The sequence below is a fragment of the Cherax quadricarinatus genome, chromosome 10, assembly GCF_038502225.1.
Source record: "Cherax quadricarinatus isolate ZL_2023a chromosome 10, ASM3850222v1, whole genome shotgun sequence".
NCBI lineage: Eukaryota > Metazoa > Arthropoda > Malacostraca > Decapoda > Parastacidae > Cherax > Cherax quadricarinatus.
In genome coordinates this window covers 3,971,094-3,984,223 of record NC_091301.1, presented here as the reverse complement: position 1 = coordinate 3,984,223, position 13,130 = coordinate 3,971,094, and the positions used below count along the sequence as shown (strand labels likewise).

The 13,130-nt window shown below is 37.7% G+C and overlaps 1 protein-coding gene across 2 annotated transcripts in view; it reads left to right on the top strand.

Moving 5' to 3' along the window:
• The window catches only part of LOC128687897 (PIH1 domain-containing protein 1-like), an 80,319-nt gene extending 70,412 nt beyond the window's left edge, over window positions 1–9,907 (top strand). Inside the window, exons 4-7 of one of the 2 annotated variants that reach the window (XM_070083522.1) lie at window positions 2,912–3,058; window positions 3,742–4,052; window positions 5,443–5,580; window positions 8,971–9,907. In XM_070083522.1, coding sequence (XP_069939623.1) covers window positions 2,912–3,058; window positions 3,742–4,052; window positions 5,443–5,580; window positions 8,971–9,006 — 632 coding nt within the window. In that variant the 3' untranslated portion in view covers window positions 9,007–9,907. Of the gene's footprint in view, window positions 1–2,911; window positions 3,059–3,741; window positions 4,053–5,442; window positions 5,597–8,970 lie in introns of both variants that reach the window. The other variant, XM_070083521.1, reaches the window with a different exon arrangement.
• The last annotated feature ends 3,223 nt before the right edge of the window (window positions 9,908–13,130 follow it).

Below are 13,130 nucleotides of genomic sequence, written 5' to 3'. Positions count from 1 at the left end.
GTACTACCTTTGATGATTTTCGAATTTTTCTACTCCTGGTGCCAGGCTTTGGGCCTGGTTTGCCAGGTGCTTGCCTAGTCAACTAGGCTGTTGCTGCTGGTGGCACACTACCTGGAGTTTACCTGGAGAGAGTTCCGGGGTCAACGCCCCCGCGGCCCGGTCTGTGACCAGGCCTCCTGGTGGATCAGAGTCTGATCAACCAGGCTGTTGCTGCTGGCTGCACACAAACCAACATACGAGCCACAGCCCGGCTGATCAGGAACTGACTTTAGGTGCTTGTCCAGTGCCAGCTTGAAGACTGCCAGGGGTCTGTTGGTAATCCCCCTTATGTGTGCTGGGAGGCAGCTGAACAGTCTCGGGCCCCTGACACTTATTGTATGGTCTCTTAACGTGCTAGTGACACCCCTGCTTTTCATTGGGGGGATGGTGCATCGTCTGCCAAGTCTTTTGCTTTCGTAGTGAGTGATTTTCGTGTGCAAGTTTGGCACTAGGTGTATATAATCATGTATCTCTCCCTCCTGCATTCCAGGGAATACAGGTTTAGGAACCTCAAGCGCTCCCAGTAATTGAGGCGTTTTATCTCCGTTATGCGCGCTGTGAAAGTTCTCTGTACATTTTCTAGGTCGGCAATTTCACCTGCCTTGAAAGGTGCTGTTAGTGTGCAGCAATATTCCAGCCTAGATAGAACAAGTGACCTGAAGAGTGTCATCATGGGCTTGGCCTCCCTAGTTTTGAAGGTTCTCATTATCCATCCTGTCATTTTTCTAGCAGATGCGATTGATACAATGTTATGGTCCTTGAAGGTGAGATCCTCAGACATGATCACTCCCAGGTCTTTGACGTTGGTGTTTCGCTCTATTTTGTGGCCAGAATTTGTTTTGTACTCTGATGAAGATTTAATTTCCTCATGTTTACCATATCTGAGTAATTGAAATTTCTCATCGTTGAACTTCATATTGTTTTCTGCAGCCCACTGAAAGATTTGGTTGATGTCCGCCTGGAGCCTTGCAGTGTCTGCAATGGAAGACACTGTCATGCAGATTCGGGTGTCATCTGCAAAGGAAGACACGGTGCTGTGGCTGACATCCTTGTCTATGTCGGATATGAGGATGAGGAACAAGATGGGAGCGAGTACTGTGCCTTGTGGAACAGAGCTTTTCACCATAGCTGCCTCGGACTTTAATCTGTTGACGACTACTCTCTGTGTTCTGTTAGTGAGGAAATTATAGATCCATCGACCGACTTTTCCTGTTATTCCTTTAGCACGCATTTTGTGCGCTATTACGCCATGGTCACACTTGTCGAAGGCTTTTGCAAAGTCTGTATATTTTACATCTGCATTCTTTTTGTCTTCTAGTGCATTTAGGACCTTGTCGTAGTGATCCAATAGTTGAGACAGACAGGAGTGACCTGTTCTAAACCCATGTTGCCCTGGGTTGTGTAACTGATGGGTTTCTAGATGGGTGGTGATCTTGCTTCTTAGGACCCTTTCAAATTTTTTTATGATATGGGATGTTAGTGCTATTGGTCTGTAGTTCTTTGCTGTTGCTTTACTGCCCCCTTTGTGGAGTGGGGCTAGCCCACAAATCTATCACAGCCTTGTTGATCTGGCACTTAATGAAGATATCTGTCCAGTTTCCTCTTGAAGACTTCTTCACATGTCCCATCAGTGATTTTGATATTTTCTGGAGAAGTGCTGTATGACCCTTGTGGGTTTAGCACTTGGTTTTGATCATAATAATAATATGTTCTGCTAAGAGGTTGAATTGTCTGGGGCCATGGATGTTAATACAATGTTCTCTTATGGTGTTTTTCACTGGGTTGATTTTGCACTTCTCCTGTCTCTCTCACTCCAGTATCTTGTTATGGCAGCGAGCAGATTTGAAACCAGGCCCTCGAGTACTTTCCACGTATGCACTATCACATATCTCTCCTCCGCTCTAACGCATAAATATTTAGGACTTTGAGGCATTTCCGGTAATTTCAATACTTTTTTGGCTTTATGCGGGCTGTAAATAATTTTTATATCTGTCCAATACCGATATCTGCTCTGCCCTGACCGGGACATCAGTACTGATCAATACTTTAAACTAAGAGAGCAGAAGCCATTTCAAGTCACCATTGGCACTATTTCCCCTTGTTTTAAAAGTTCCCATTATGCACCCTGTCAGCTTTCTAGCTATCAACATTTGCCTTATCATGTTCTTTGACAGAAATGTGAACTGACATAATTACTCTGGGGTCTTTTGTGTTCCTGTTCCCCAGACAACTTCCATACTGCAAACCTTAAAGAGAAGGCATGATTGCTGCCCTTAAAAATTTTTCAGTATTACACAGCATGCACTTTTTTGTAATATTTTGAGTATGATTGAAAATATAACATTGCACATGCTAAAAACATCACGGAGGCAAGTGTTATAGGCAAGGAGTTCGCTATCAGTGCCTGTTGGAAGTTGTTGAAATAAGTAGTGAATATCTTTAGCAGTTCCCCAACAGGAAGTAGAGGAACTACTCACATAACATGACAAACAGCTGACAAATAAGGAAATTGAAGACACTTATGATTGTGAGCAAAAATCTACATATTGTAGAGTGTATTATATTTGTATTATTTCCATTGCAAATTAAAATGCATGAATCTGGTTCTCCTCTTAATCTTTCATTTTCATTCTTTTTCTATGTTGTAGTCTGTCTTGTTAATTCTTGTCATCCTGTATTTAATGCTGCATAATGCGAGATCTTATTAACTTAGTCAATGATTTCCCTTGACACAGTTTTCCCTCTACTATTGCACACATTGTGAATTATAATACATATTAATGCAACTAATTACTTATATTTTATATACCAGTATGTTATATAGTATTAACTGCACAAATTCTGCTTAAATTGACTTCTTAAATCATTTCAGCTGGTGAAGAATGCGTGGCATACGACGTCATCATTAATCCACAGTTTTTTCTCAAGATGTCTGACAATCCACTCTTTCAAAATTTCTTCATAATTGTTACTTTGGAGGGTTTAGAGGAAAAATATTCTGTAAAGTTAGACAAAAATGGTAAGTACGGTATGATTAGATAGAAAAATGCATAGCATGTTTTGTCATCATTAATCCATAGTTTTTTCCTCGAGCTGTCTGTCATTTCACTCTTTCAAGATTTTCTCATAATTATTACTTTGAAGGTTTAGAGGAAAATTATTCTTTAACGTTTAAATCATGACCTACTCTCAGTACTGGTACCCTTGGTATCCTGTTCTAAATATTATATACTGTAGTATTCTGTAATGTTCTATTTTACTTGTGTCCTCATAAAAATAATAATACTGTAATAATAATTCTGGTCATTTACTAAGGGAAGAGCTGGATAAGTTTATCAAGAGTGCATAAATCTGGGGTGAATGCAAGGTCTCAGGGATGTCCTTGGAAGGGTTGGAAATGAGGGTCCGAAGGAGTTTTTAAGTAGTAAGGGCTTAATCATCCAGCAAGCATGTATATAGTCTAGAAATTCCTTCTTTTCACATACGTATTCTCATTTCTCTGTGTAAGTAAGTAATAACTACTTCACTTGTGTTATAGCCAGACTAGCAAGCTGAAATCCTTAGCATTTATTTCAAATGTTCCTTGAAATATCCTTTAATATTTGAATGTTTGGGGAAGGATTCACATTAGGAAAATCTCCAGAGAGAGAGAGCAAGGTGTCATGAATAGAGATCAATAACTAATTCAGTATTAACTTGCAGGATGGACTGTGTTGAAAAATAAAAAGTACCATGGGAGTATGAGGGAGCAGACTGTTCGTACCACCATTCCTCTAGTGCAAGAACTAAGTGGAGCAAGACACTGGAAGCCAGAGGATTTACCATGCTCTTCCTCAAATATTTCTCTTGTAGCTAATTCAACCAGCAAGCCACTTATCACAGAACTTTCAACAAAGACCATAGCATCAAACCATGAGAAAGCAGACAAACCCACACCTACTTTTCTGATGAGAAAAATTCCAGGAAAGAATGGTGGGGAAAACTTAATAGCAGAAGTAAATTTACCCAGTATGGTAAGCAGCACTACTGTATACTTACAGTTAATGTATTTTGCCATATTTACAAGTAAATGTGTCAAAGGGGATAAAATAGTGATTCTCAACAAAGTGACTACCTTCTGAAAGCATATGCTGTACTTAATGACATGAACATAATAAAAATTCCTTACCTAACACTGGGTGCAAATTTCAACAATACTCCAAGGTCCAGATTCTAGAAAAACTCAAGGTTGCCAACCCATCCATATCTTATTTTTTATGGCATAAAAAAAAACTCACAAGGAAAATGATTCTCTCGAGATTCACCATGCCACTTAGAGGTCATTCTCCTACAAACTAGCTAAATGGTCTAGCAGTTTACTCTTCCCCATTTTGGATAAATTTTCTTATACACATATGTACTATTCATTGACAAGAATTCATTAACAAAACACAAAAATGTTAAGCCTCGACCTTGTATTTTTACATTAGCCTCCAACATGTAGCCAACAACAGGAGACATGTAAAACCAACCATTTTGAGTCTGCCTCACTAAATCAGCAATAATTATTTATATCTTTCTTGGCTATGACAGAATTTATGTTGTAATAGACTGTTCTTCACTTCTATGGGTCTATGATAGGGAGCTATTTGTATTTTAAGGCACTGGGTTAGGGTGACCCAAAAAAGAAGAAACACTTTTGCCATCACTCACACCATTGTTGTCTTGCCAGAGGCACACCAACATTACATCTTAGATGCCCCTCCAAACTGCAGTATCCCCACTCCTCCTTCAGAGTGCAGCCACTGTACGTCCCACCTCCAGGACTGAAGTTTCACTAACCAGTTTTCCTGAAGCCTTTCATAAATGTTACCTTGCTCACATTCCAATAGCACGTCAAGTCATAAAAAACCACTTGTCTCCACTCTCATCCAAGCCTCTCATTTACAAAAACCTCCTTTTTTCCCCCTCCAACCTTTTTCTCCACCTTCTCAATGTCCAAACTGCTTCAATAACCTCTTGTCATTATTATAATCAAAACTAAGTGCTAAACCCAAACCCCTCATCAGCACTGTGAATATTACTTTTAGTAACTCACACCTAATCTCCAGAGTATATATTCTGTGCATAATAATTTATTCACACCACTCATTGCTCAGCCAAGTCTAACAATTTTTTTTACAAAGAACTGTGTATGATGTAAAAAACTGTTATAAGTGTTATTGCTGTATAAAAACCTATTACCATTCACATGAGATGCACTGATACTAGTGAAGGGTTCTTGACCCAGGGAATTGGAGCTACCTTTTACTTTAATCAAATCTGATTATCTCCCATTCTCAAGGTGTTAATCCCTATGAGTTTAGCATTTCGCGAATGAATGTAATAATAGTAATAGTAATAATAAAAGTCCATTCCCCATAGGTAACTGGTAAAACTGTCAGTGTCGATATTGGCGAAGATCGTCTAGTGGTTGAGAGTCCCAAGAACTTCCTTGATGTGTTTCTTCCTTTTTCTCTTGATAATGACAATGCCAAGGCCTACTTCATCACATCTACAAAGGTGTGTTTGATATACAGTAAGTCCCTATTTAATAACAGAATGCTTTCCATAGAAATAATTAAGTAAATTTTTATTATAATCAAATAAAGCACTAAACTGACAAGGGTATTAAGTAAATTTTAAATTGACAAAATTTATATTCCTATAGACACTCAGATTATGAATCAGAGATACTTTTTTGGGACAGTAATCTATTGTATCTAATATCATTCTTTTTTTACAATGAAATTATCCACATGTACTCAGCTGACATGTGCCCTGCTCTCTCCCTTCCCTTCCTCCACCCATTTTCTCCCCAATTCCTTTCCTACCTCAACATCTCCCATCATGTCTGATATAATGCTTTTTACCTACCATATATTCTCTATTCCCTCACTCACTTTTGTTGCCTAGCGTCCCCTTATTGGCTATTACCAGTTTTCCTGTCGAGGAAGATTCCTTGATGCTGGTGGGGAGGTCTTGATCTAGGGAACTGGATCTGTGCTCCAGTTCCCTGAATTGAGCCTGAATACCTTCCATCCCCCCTGACAGGTACTGTATAATCCTGTGGGTTTAGCACTTCCCCCTTGACTATTATAATAATAATATTACCAGTTTTAGTCTACTCTATAATTTTCTTGAAACACTTTCACCCTCATTCACTCTATCACAGTCTTGCCAGAGGCACATAGATACTACAACAAATGCCCCTCCAAATTGTAAATATCCCCATCCTTCCTCCAGAGTGCAGGCACAATACTTCCCACTTCTAGGACACAGGTTTGGCTAATTGATTTCTTTGAATCCCTTCACAAATGCTACCTTGCTCACACTCCAACTCATCAAGTCCCAGAAACTATTAGCTCCCACTCCTATATAACATGCCCACACACACCTGCTGGATGTAAAAGCCCCTCACACACAAAACATCCTTAACCCCTTCCTACCTTTCCTAGGGTGACCCCTCCACTACCTTCCAAGTCATTCTATTTTGCTCCATGCTCCCTAAATGTCTAAACCACCTCAATAATTCCTCCTCAGCCCTCTAGATAATACTTTTAGTAACCTCTGCACCTCTTCCTAATCCTCAAGCTATGAATTCTCAGCATATTTACTCTACACATTGCCCTCAGACATGACATTTCCACTGCTTCCAGCCTCCTTGCTGCAACATTCACAACCCATGCTTCACACCTATAGAAGAACGTAGGTACCACTATACTCTCATTCATTCCCCATTTTGCCTCTATGGATAACATTCCTCATCTCCACTGATGTTTGGAAGGATATGTTGTGTATCTTTATATGTATATGCTTCTAATTATTATTATTATAATAAAAAAGAAGCGCTAAGCCACAAGGGCTATACAGCGCTGCAGGGTAGGGGAGGAAGCGAGGGTATTGGATGGCAGAAGGGAGGAGGGATGATCAGTAGGTTACAGAAAACAGCGGGGCAGGGGATAGTACGGGGGTAGAGGGTAGCAAGAGATTGAAGTAGAAAGGGCTGAAGGTATCAGAATTTGTGAAGTAAGTCAGTTGTTGTCAAAAAGTCAATGAGAGAGTCCGGATGAAAGGTGGGTCCATCAGCGAGAAGGGAAGGTAAAGAGTGAGCAGCGGACCGAAGACGACGACGGAGGTAAATTCTGCGTGCTCATTGATAAAGTGGGCAGTCCAACAGAATGTGGCTGACTGATAATGGAGCTTGGCAATTCTCACAGAGAGGAGCAGGGCGCCTCTCCATGAGATATCCACAAGTAAGAAGAGTATGGCCAATGCGAAGACGGGAGAGAGTAGTCTCCCAACCTCGACACTGGTGATAAGAAGACGGCCAGTAACCTATACTTGGCTTAATAGATTGAAGTTTGTTGTCGAGCAGAGTAGACCAACGGTGTTGCCAACGGGTGTGAAGGTGGGAAGATATTGCAGCAAAATAGTCCGTAAATGGAATACCTCTATATGAAACTGGTAGGTCATGTACTGCTGACCGTGCAGCAGTGTCTGCCTGTTCATTGCCCTGTACGTCAACATGACCAGGGACCCAACAAAAAACAATATCTTTATGCTTGGTAAAGAATATGCTTCTAAACTGTTGTACTCTGAGCACCTCTGCAAAAACTGATTATGTGTGAGGTGAAAATGTTGAATGATGATGAAAGTATTTTCTCTTTGGGGATTTTCTTTCTTTTTTGGGTCACCCTGCCTCGGTGGGAGACTGCCGACTTGTTAAAAAAAAAAAATTCTAGCAGCTTCAAATCAAGGAGAAAGCTGGTAAGCCCAAATGTGAGAGAATGGGTCTGTGTGGTCAGTGTGCACTGTATAAAAAAAATCCTGCAGCACGCAGTGCATAATGAGAAAAAAAAACAACTCCGTAATTTTGGATTAAAACGCCGAATTTGAGGTGTATTTTCCTATAGTATTTATGGTTGTATTCTCGTTTTCTTGGTCTCGTTTGAGAGAATGGAAGACATATTACAGAAATAGAGATGATTTTGATTAGTTTCACAATGAAAACGACCTTAAAATTGAGCTTAAAATAGCAGATATGTTCAAGTTTTACCAATGTTCAAGAGTAAGCAACTCACACCACAGGTCCAATACACGTCAACTGGGGAGTCTAATATTCTTTCACTAGTGCACTGATGTTATTTATACCATTTTTACAATAATGCAGTAGTCTGCATAGCAGTAAATCTTCTATTATTTTGTGTGAATAAAAAATCAAAATAGAAATCAATAGTAATATAAGAGGGGCCTGAAGACGTGACTAATGAACAGAGGATATGTTATTTTAGTGCCAAGAATGTCTGCATTGTTTATTCTGGACCCTATTTAGAAATTGGCATCTTTTTTAATTTGTGTGAAATTGGCCAAAGTGCCAATTTCTGACCACTTTATTGGGTAGTTGAAATCAGTAAATGGGCAGTTTCTTGTACTCAATTGATAGAAAAAATGGAGTTCTAAAGAAATAGCTACGAGTTTGGTTGACTGGAATAATGGAATTGGGCAAAAATAAGGCTGAGTCGGCGAAATCGCCGATGCGTATATATCACCAAGATCGCTAACTTCGCAGGAGCATAATTCCCTAAGTTTTTTATTAAATTTCGTAATTTTGGTGTATTACCATCAGGAAAAGATTCTCTATCATTTCATAAGAAAAATAATTTTTGTTTTTTCCAAAAATTTTGTGACAATGATAATTTCAGAAATGGGCTTGCAACAGTCAAAAGGTTAAGGATTATTCGCAATTGGTGGTGTGCACGTGAAATGGGGCCTTAATTATTCTCATGCAGTCAGTAAGATGAAAACTATATAATTCAGTATTGTGTAATTATCACCAAGAAAAATAAATACAGTACCTTCCTTATTCTGCAGTATTCCTTACAGAAAATTCTTAATTTTTCTGTTTTGCAGGTTCTTCTTGTGCAAGCTCCTATCCTACACACATAATGCTGGAAGCTGAGTATCTCTTCAAAGTTTACTTTTGTGTTTAAAGATTAAAAATTACTTAACATTATTTGTGTCCATGTGATGGTATAATTTTAAATAGTAGGTACCAAAGTTGGATTTTCTCTTGGAGTTGAGGCCCATCTTCTCCAAATGTTTTGTTTCAGTGTTATTTGTTAATCAATTAAAATGTTAAGTTTTGTACAGTTAAATGGAAGCAGCTTTAATCCATTCTCAGTAACCACAACCTCACTGGCACATGAACTCCTATGCTAGTGCAGCCCAGGGTATCTTATGTAGGCTTTAGTTCTCCACCACCCAAAGGTGGCTGCCCAGTGGGTGCTCAGAATAAGGGTGTTCTATTTATATTGCAAAATAAATACTATATTTGTTGTTTTGTCAAAATAAACCACAAAGGCCAAGACTTTGGGTTTTAGGTCAACTGTAATAAGTTTGAGTAAGTAGCCAAGTCTACATCCATAAAGTACTTATGGTCCATGGTGATTTAGAATTTGTAAATGCTAAACTTCAAGCCATCAGGACAGGGAGGTGCTGCACTGCGGAAAAGAATAAGCGCCAAATTTAAACGGCAGAGAAAGACACAGGCATGAGCAATTCAGAGCTTTGTTATGGAGTTCTAAGCCTAACTTATACATGAATAACACTATTTACACATTCCCACAAACTGATAAAACATTAATAAATGGATTTGTTTGCTACCCTGATTTTGGCTGTGGTAGCACTTATACTTTTCTGCCATGCAATGCCTCTGTAAAAATGATGTCAATTTTACAAAAATATTTCTCTAAAATCTTTAAAAATAATAATGCAACAATGCAGTTTTTTGGCATTTTTATCACATGGGGCTCGTGTTTAATACTATAGCTATAAAGGCAACTTCACTTGTGACATTTCATTATCCTAAAAGTATGTATTACAATGAATAGAAAAATATAGAATTACCATAAATACAGTAGGACCCCCGTATCCGCGGGGCATACGTTCCAAGGACCTGCTGTGGATACCGAAACTGTGGATAGTAGCAAATCCCATATGTAAGTCTATATAACCCTATTATAGTTTAATTCATAAATTATGCACTGTAAGTGGAGAATTATCACTTTTTCACTGATGGGAAACACTTCACAGCATCTCTTAGGCTTTGAAGAACTGGGGCCATTATTATGCAAAATTAAGAGATATTTTTAAGCCACAGTAAACTGTGGATAACTGAAACCACGGATACCAAATCAGTGGATACGGGGGTTCTACTGTACATGACATGGTGAAGAATGAGTTATCTATAAGTTAAAATAAACATCAGCAAAATATTAAAAACACTGTACATCATTAGTAGCGCATGTTGAAATATGTCCACAATTTGTAATACAAACATAATTGAAAATGGAAATTACACACAAATAAAATTAATTATATTTCAAAATTTTTTTTTATTACTGCAATAAAATTTGTAAAATAATAATGCTTGAAACCTTGGGAAAACTTGCCTTGAAACTTGGAGAAAAAACTTGCTATCAGCTAGTTTTGACACAGAATGCCTACAGTGCAATCCTACAAAATATAATTACCCTTCAAAGGAAGTTCCTTGATACTAGTGAGGGACTTTTGATCCAAGGAATTGGACCTATCCTCCTCTTTCTTGGCTTGAATGTGATTACCTCCCACTTCCCTAGGCAGTGTATGACTCCTGTGGGTTTGGCGCTTCTCCATGAATGTAATAGTAATAATACATAATGTACTTCACAAAATTCAATCTTATAACACTAAAATTTAAAGGCATACTTTAAACATCAAACATTTCATTAAAATTATAGTACTCTGAAACTCTACTGTATCCCCCATTGGGGTTTAATGCTTGTTTTCTGAATGCATAATAATAATTATTATTATTATGTATTCAGAAAACAAGCATTAAACCCAAAGAAGCGCTAAGCCAAATAAATACTTAAAAACCTGCACTTTTGTGCCCATGAAACTTTACACACTGTATACATCATTAACACTGAATGACACACACACTTATGAAAAAATCTTAAATATTTTACATTACAATTTTTTTTTACAAGTTAGCAGCACCTCACACCTACAAACTTACAGCACAAAAAGTTTTAAGAGAAACTGTTGGTAAGCAAGGCATCACTAAAAAACAATATTTAAGTGAAGCATCAACGGAGTAAATAATACAAAGATTGTATTTTCTATACATTAAGTACTAGTGGAGCGAGGGATGGGATAAAGGTGGTTTTGTGTGCAAAGGGCTTGCACATCCAGTAGGCGAGTGTAAGCATGTTAGGAGTGAATGGAGACAAATTGTTTTGGAACTTGAGCTGTGGGAGTGTGAGAAGGGTAACATTTTGTGAAGGGATGATAGTGAAAGTTTTTTTTTTTTTTTTGAGTCACCCTGCCTTTTTAGTATTATTTGATTAACTTTTTTGTTCTTCCCTCATGTCTGAACCTCTCCATTCTTTCATTTTCTCTACTTTAATACTATCTGCACCACAAAATTTTAAAAAATCCATGGTTTAGTTTTGAAACTTCATCTCAGGACACTTCGTAGTTGAAGAATAGAGATGTATCAGTTATCTGCATCCACAGAACATTTGCACAATTTTACATCCGCATCCACATTTTACTGTAAACAGATATCCACATCTGCAAAATAAGTAAGACATCCTCATACACATCCACATCCATGGCTATCTAAATTTTCACATCTGATGCATCTCTACTGCCTAGTAGAGATGTATCGGATATCCGCATCCGTGGAACATCCGCACAATTTCTTACATCCAAATCCGCATTTTACTGTAAACAGATATCTGCATATGCATCCGCATCCACAAAATAAGACGGACATCCTCATACACACCTGCATCCGTGGATACCTAAATTTTCACATCCGATACATCTCTACTGCAGAAAACAAGTATTTCAACACATCCCTTCACTGCCATATCCTATATAAAATACTAAGAGTCAATTAGATCCAGTATTCCTTATGATAATTTAGTTACACACTGAAGGAAACAACAGCAGTTTACCAGAAAATGGCTGCTTAGTTTACAAGCAGATAATTGACATACACTACTATATTAAGTTTATGCAGGATTTAAAACAGTACCAGTAAAAATCTTAATATTTAATGTGCCTTTTACCTTTCCTTTTTTTTTTTATAAATCTTGCTGGTTTTCTTTATATACATTTCCACTAACAGATTGCCATTTAAAAGTTTAAAGATGAAAAATACACAAAGCTGGAAATAGATAAGCCACAGGTAAACTGTCATGACCAAATTTATCATATATATTTAATCACATTTCATTAGATTTTAACATTTAATTATAAAAGTATAGTACTATATGGATTTTATTTAAATTAATTAAACTTTTTTCCTAATACAGCAGAGTTCTCAATCTCAGATTATGAAAATTCCAGAAAACTGAAATTGACCGTTAGTCCCCTATTTAGATAAAACTAAAGGGGTAAAATCCATATCACAATCAAAATTTTCTGATAAAATATTTTGGAGAGCATTTTTTTGTTTTTGAATCTTTTATCTTTGGAATAGCCTCTGGAATGATACTACAATGTCTTCTACAAAACAGAAGCAAGATGCCCTTGAAATCAGAAATAATGCATTTGTATGGGGAAGAATGTTGCAACAGCATAATGAATAATATAATGCTGTATTGTATGTACATTGTGCACCAACTGTGCAACCCCAGAATGGAACACTTGCCTAGTAAAATATGAAGTGAAACATGATAATGTCCAAAATGTTAATTTACTTGTAGCTGAGCTACAAAGAAAGAATATGAGAACTATGCCCCCTGTTGCTGCAAGAATAAGAGAAGATATGGCCAAGAAAAGCAATTTCTGTAGGGTATTGATAAAGTAGACAAGAGAAGGCTATTTCTGTACCAAAGATTATTTTAAAAGAAGGGATGAGTGGAATCTGCATACCTAAGTGTAAAGGGTAGCAGTTAGTATATCTTTTATATCATGGTGGGATTGCTAAACTCAAAGGAGTCAGTGCCTCAAGAAATAGAAGGCAATTAGATTCAATCCAAAGAAAGGGAAAATAGCTAGAGTTCTTTGACCCAAAG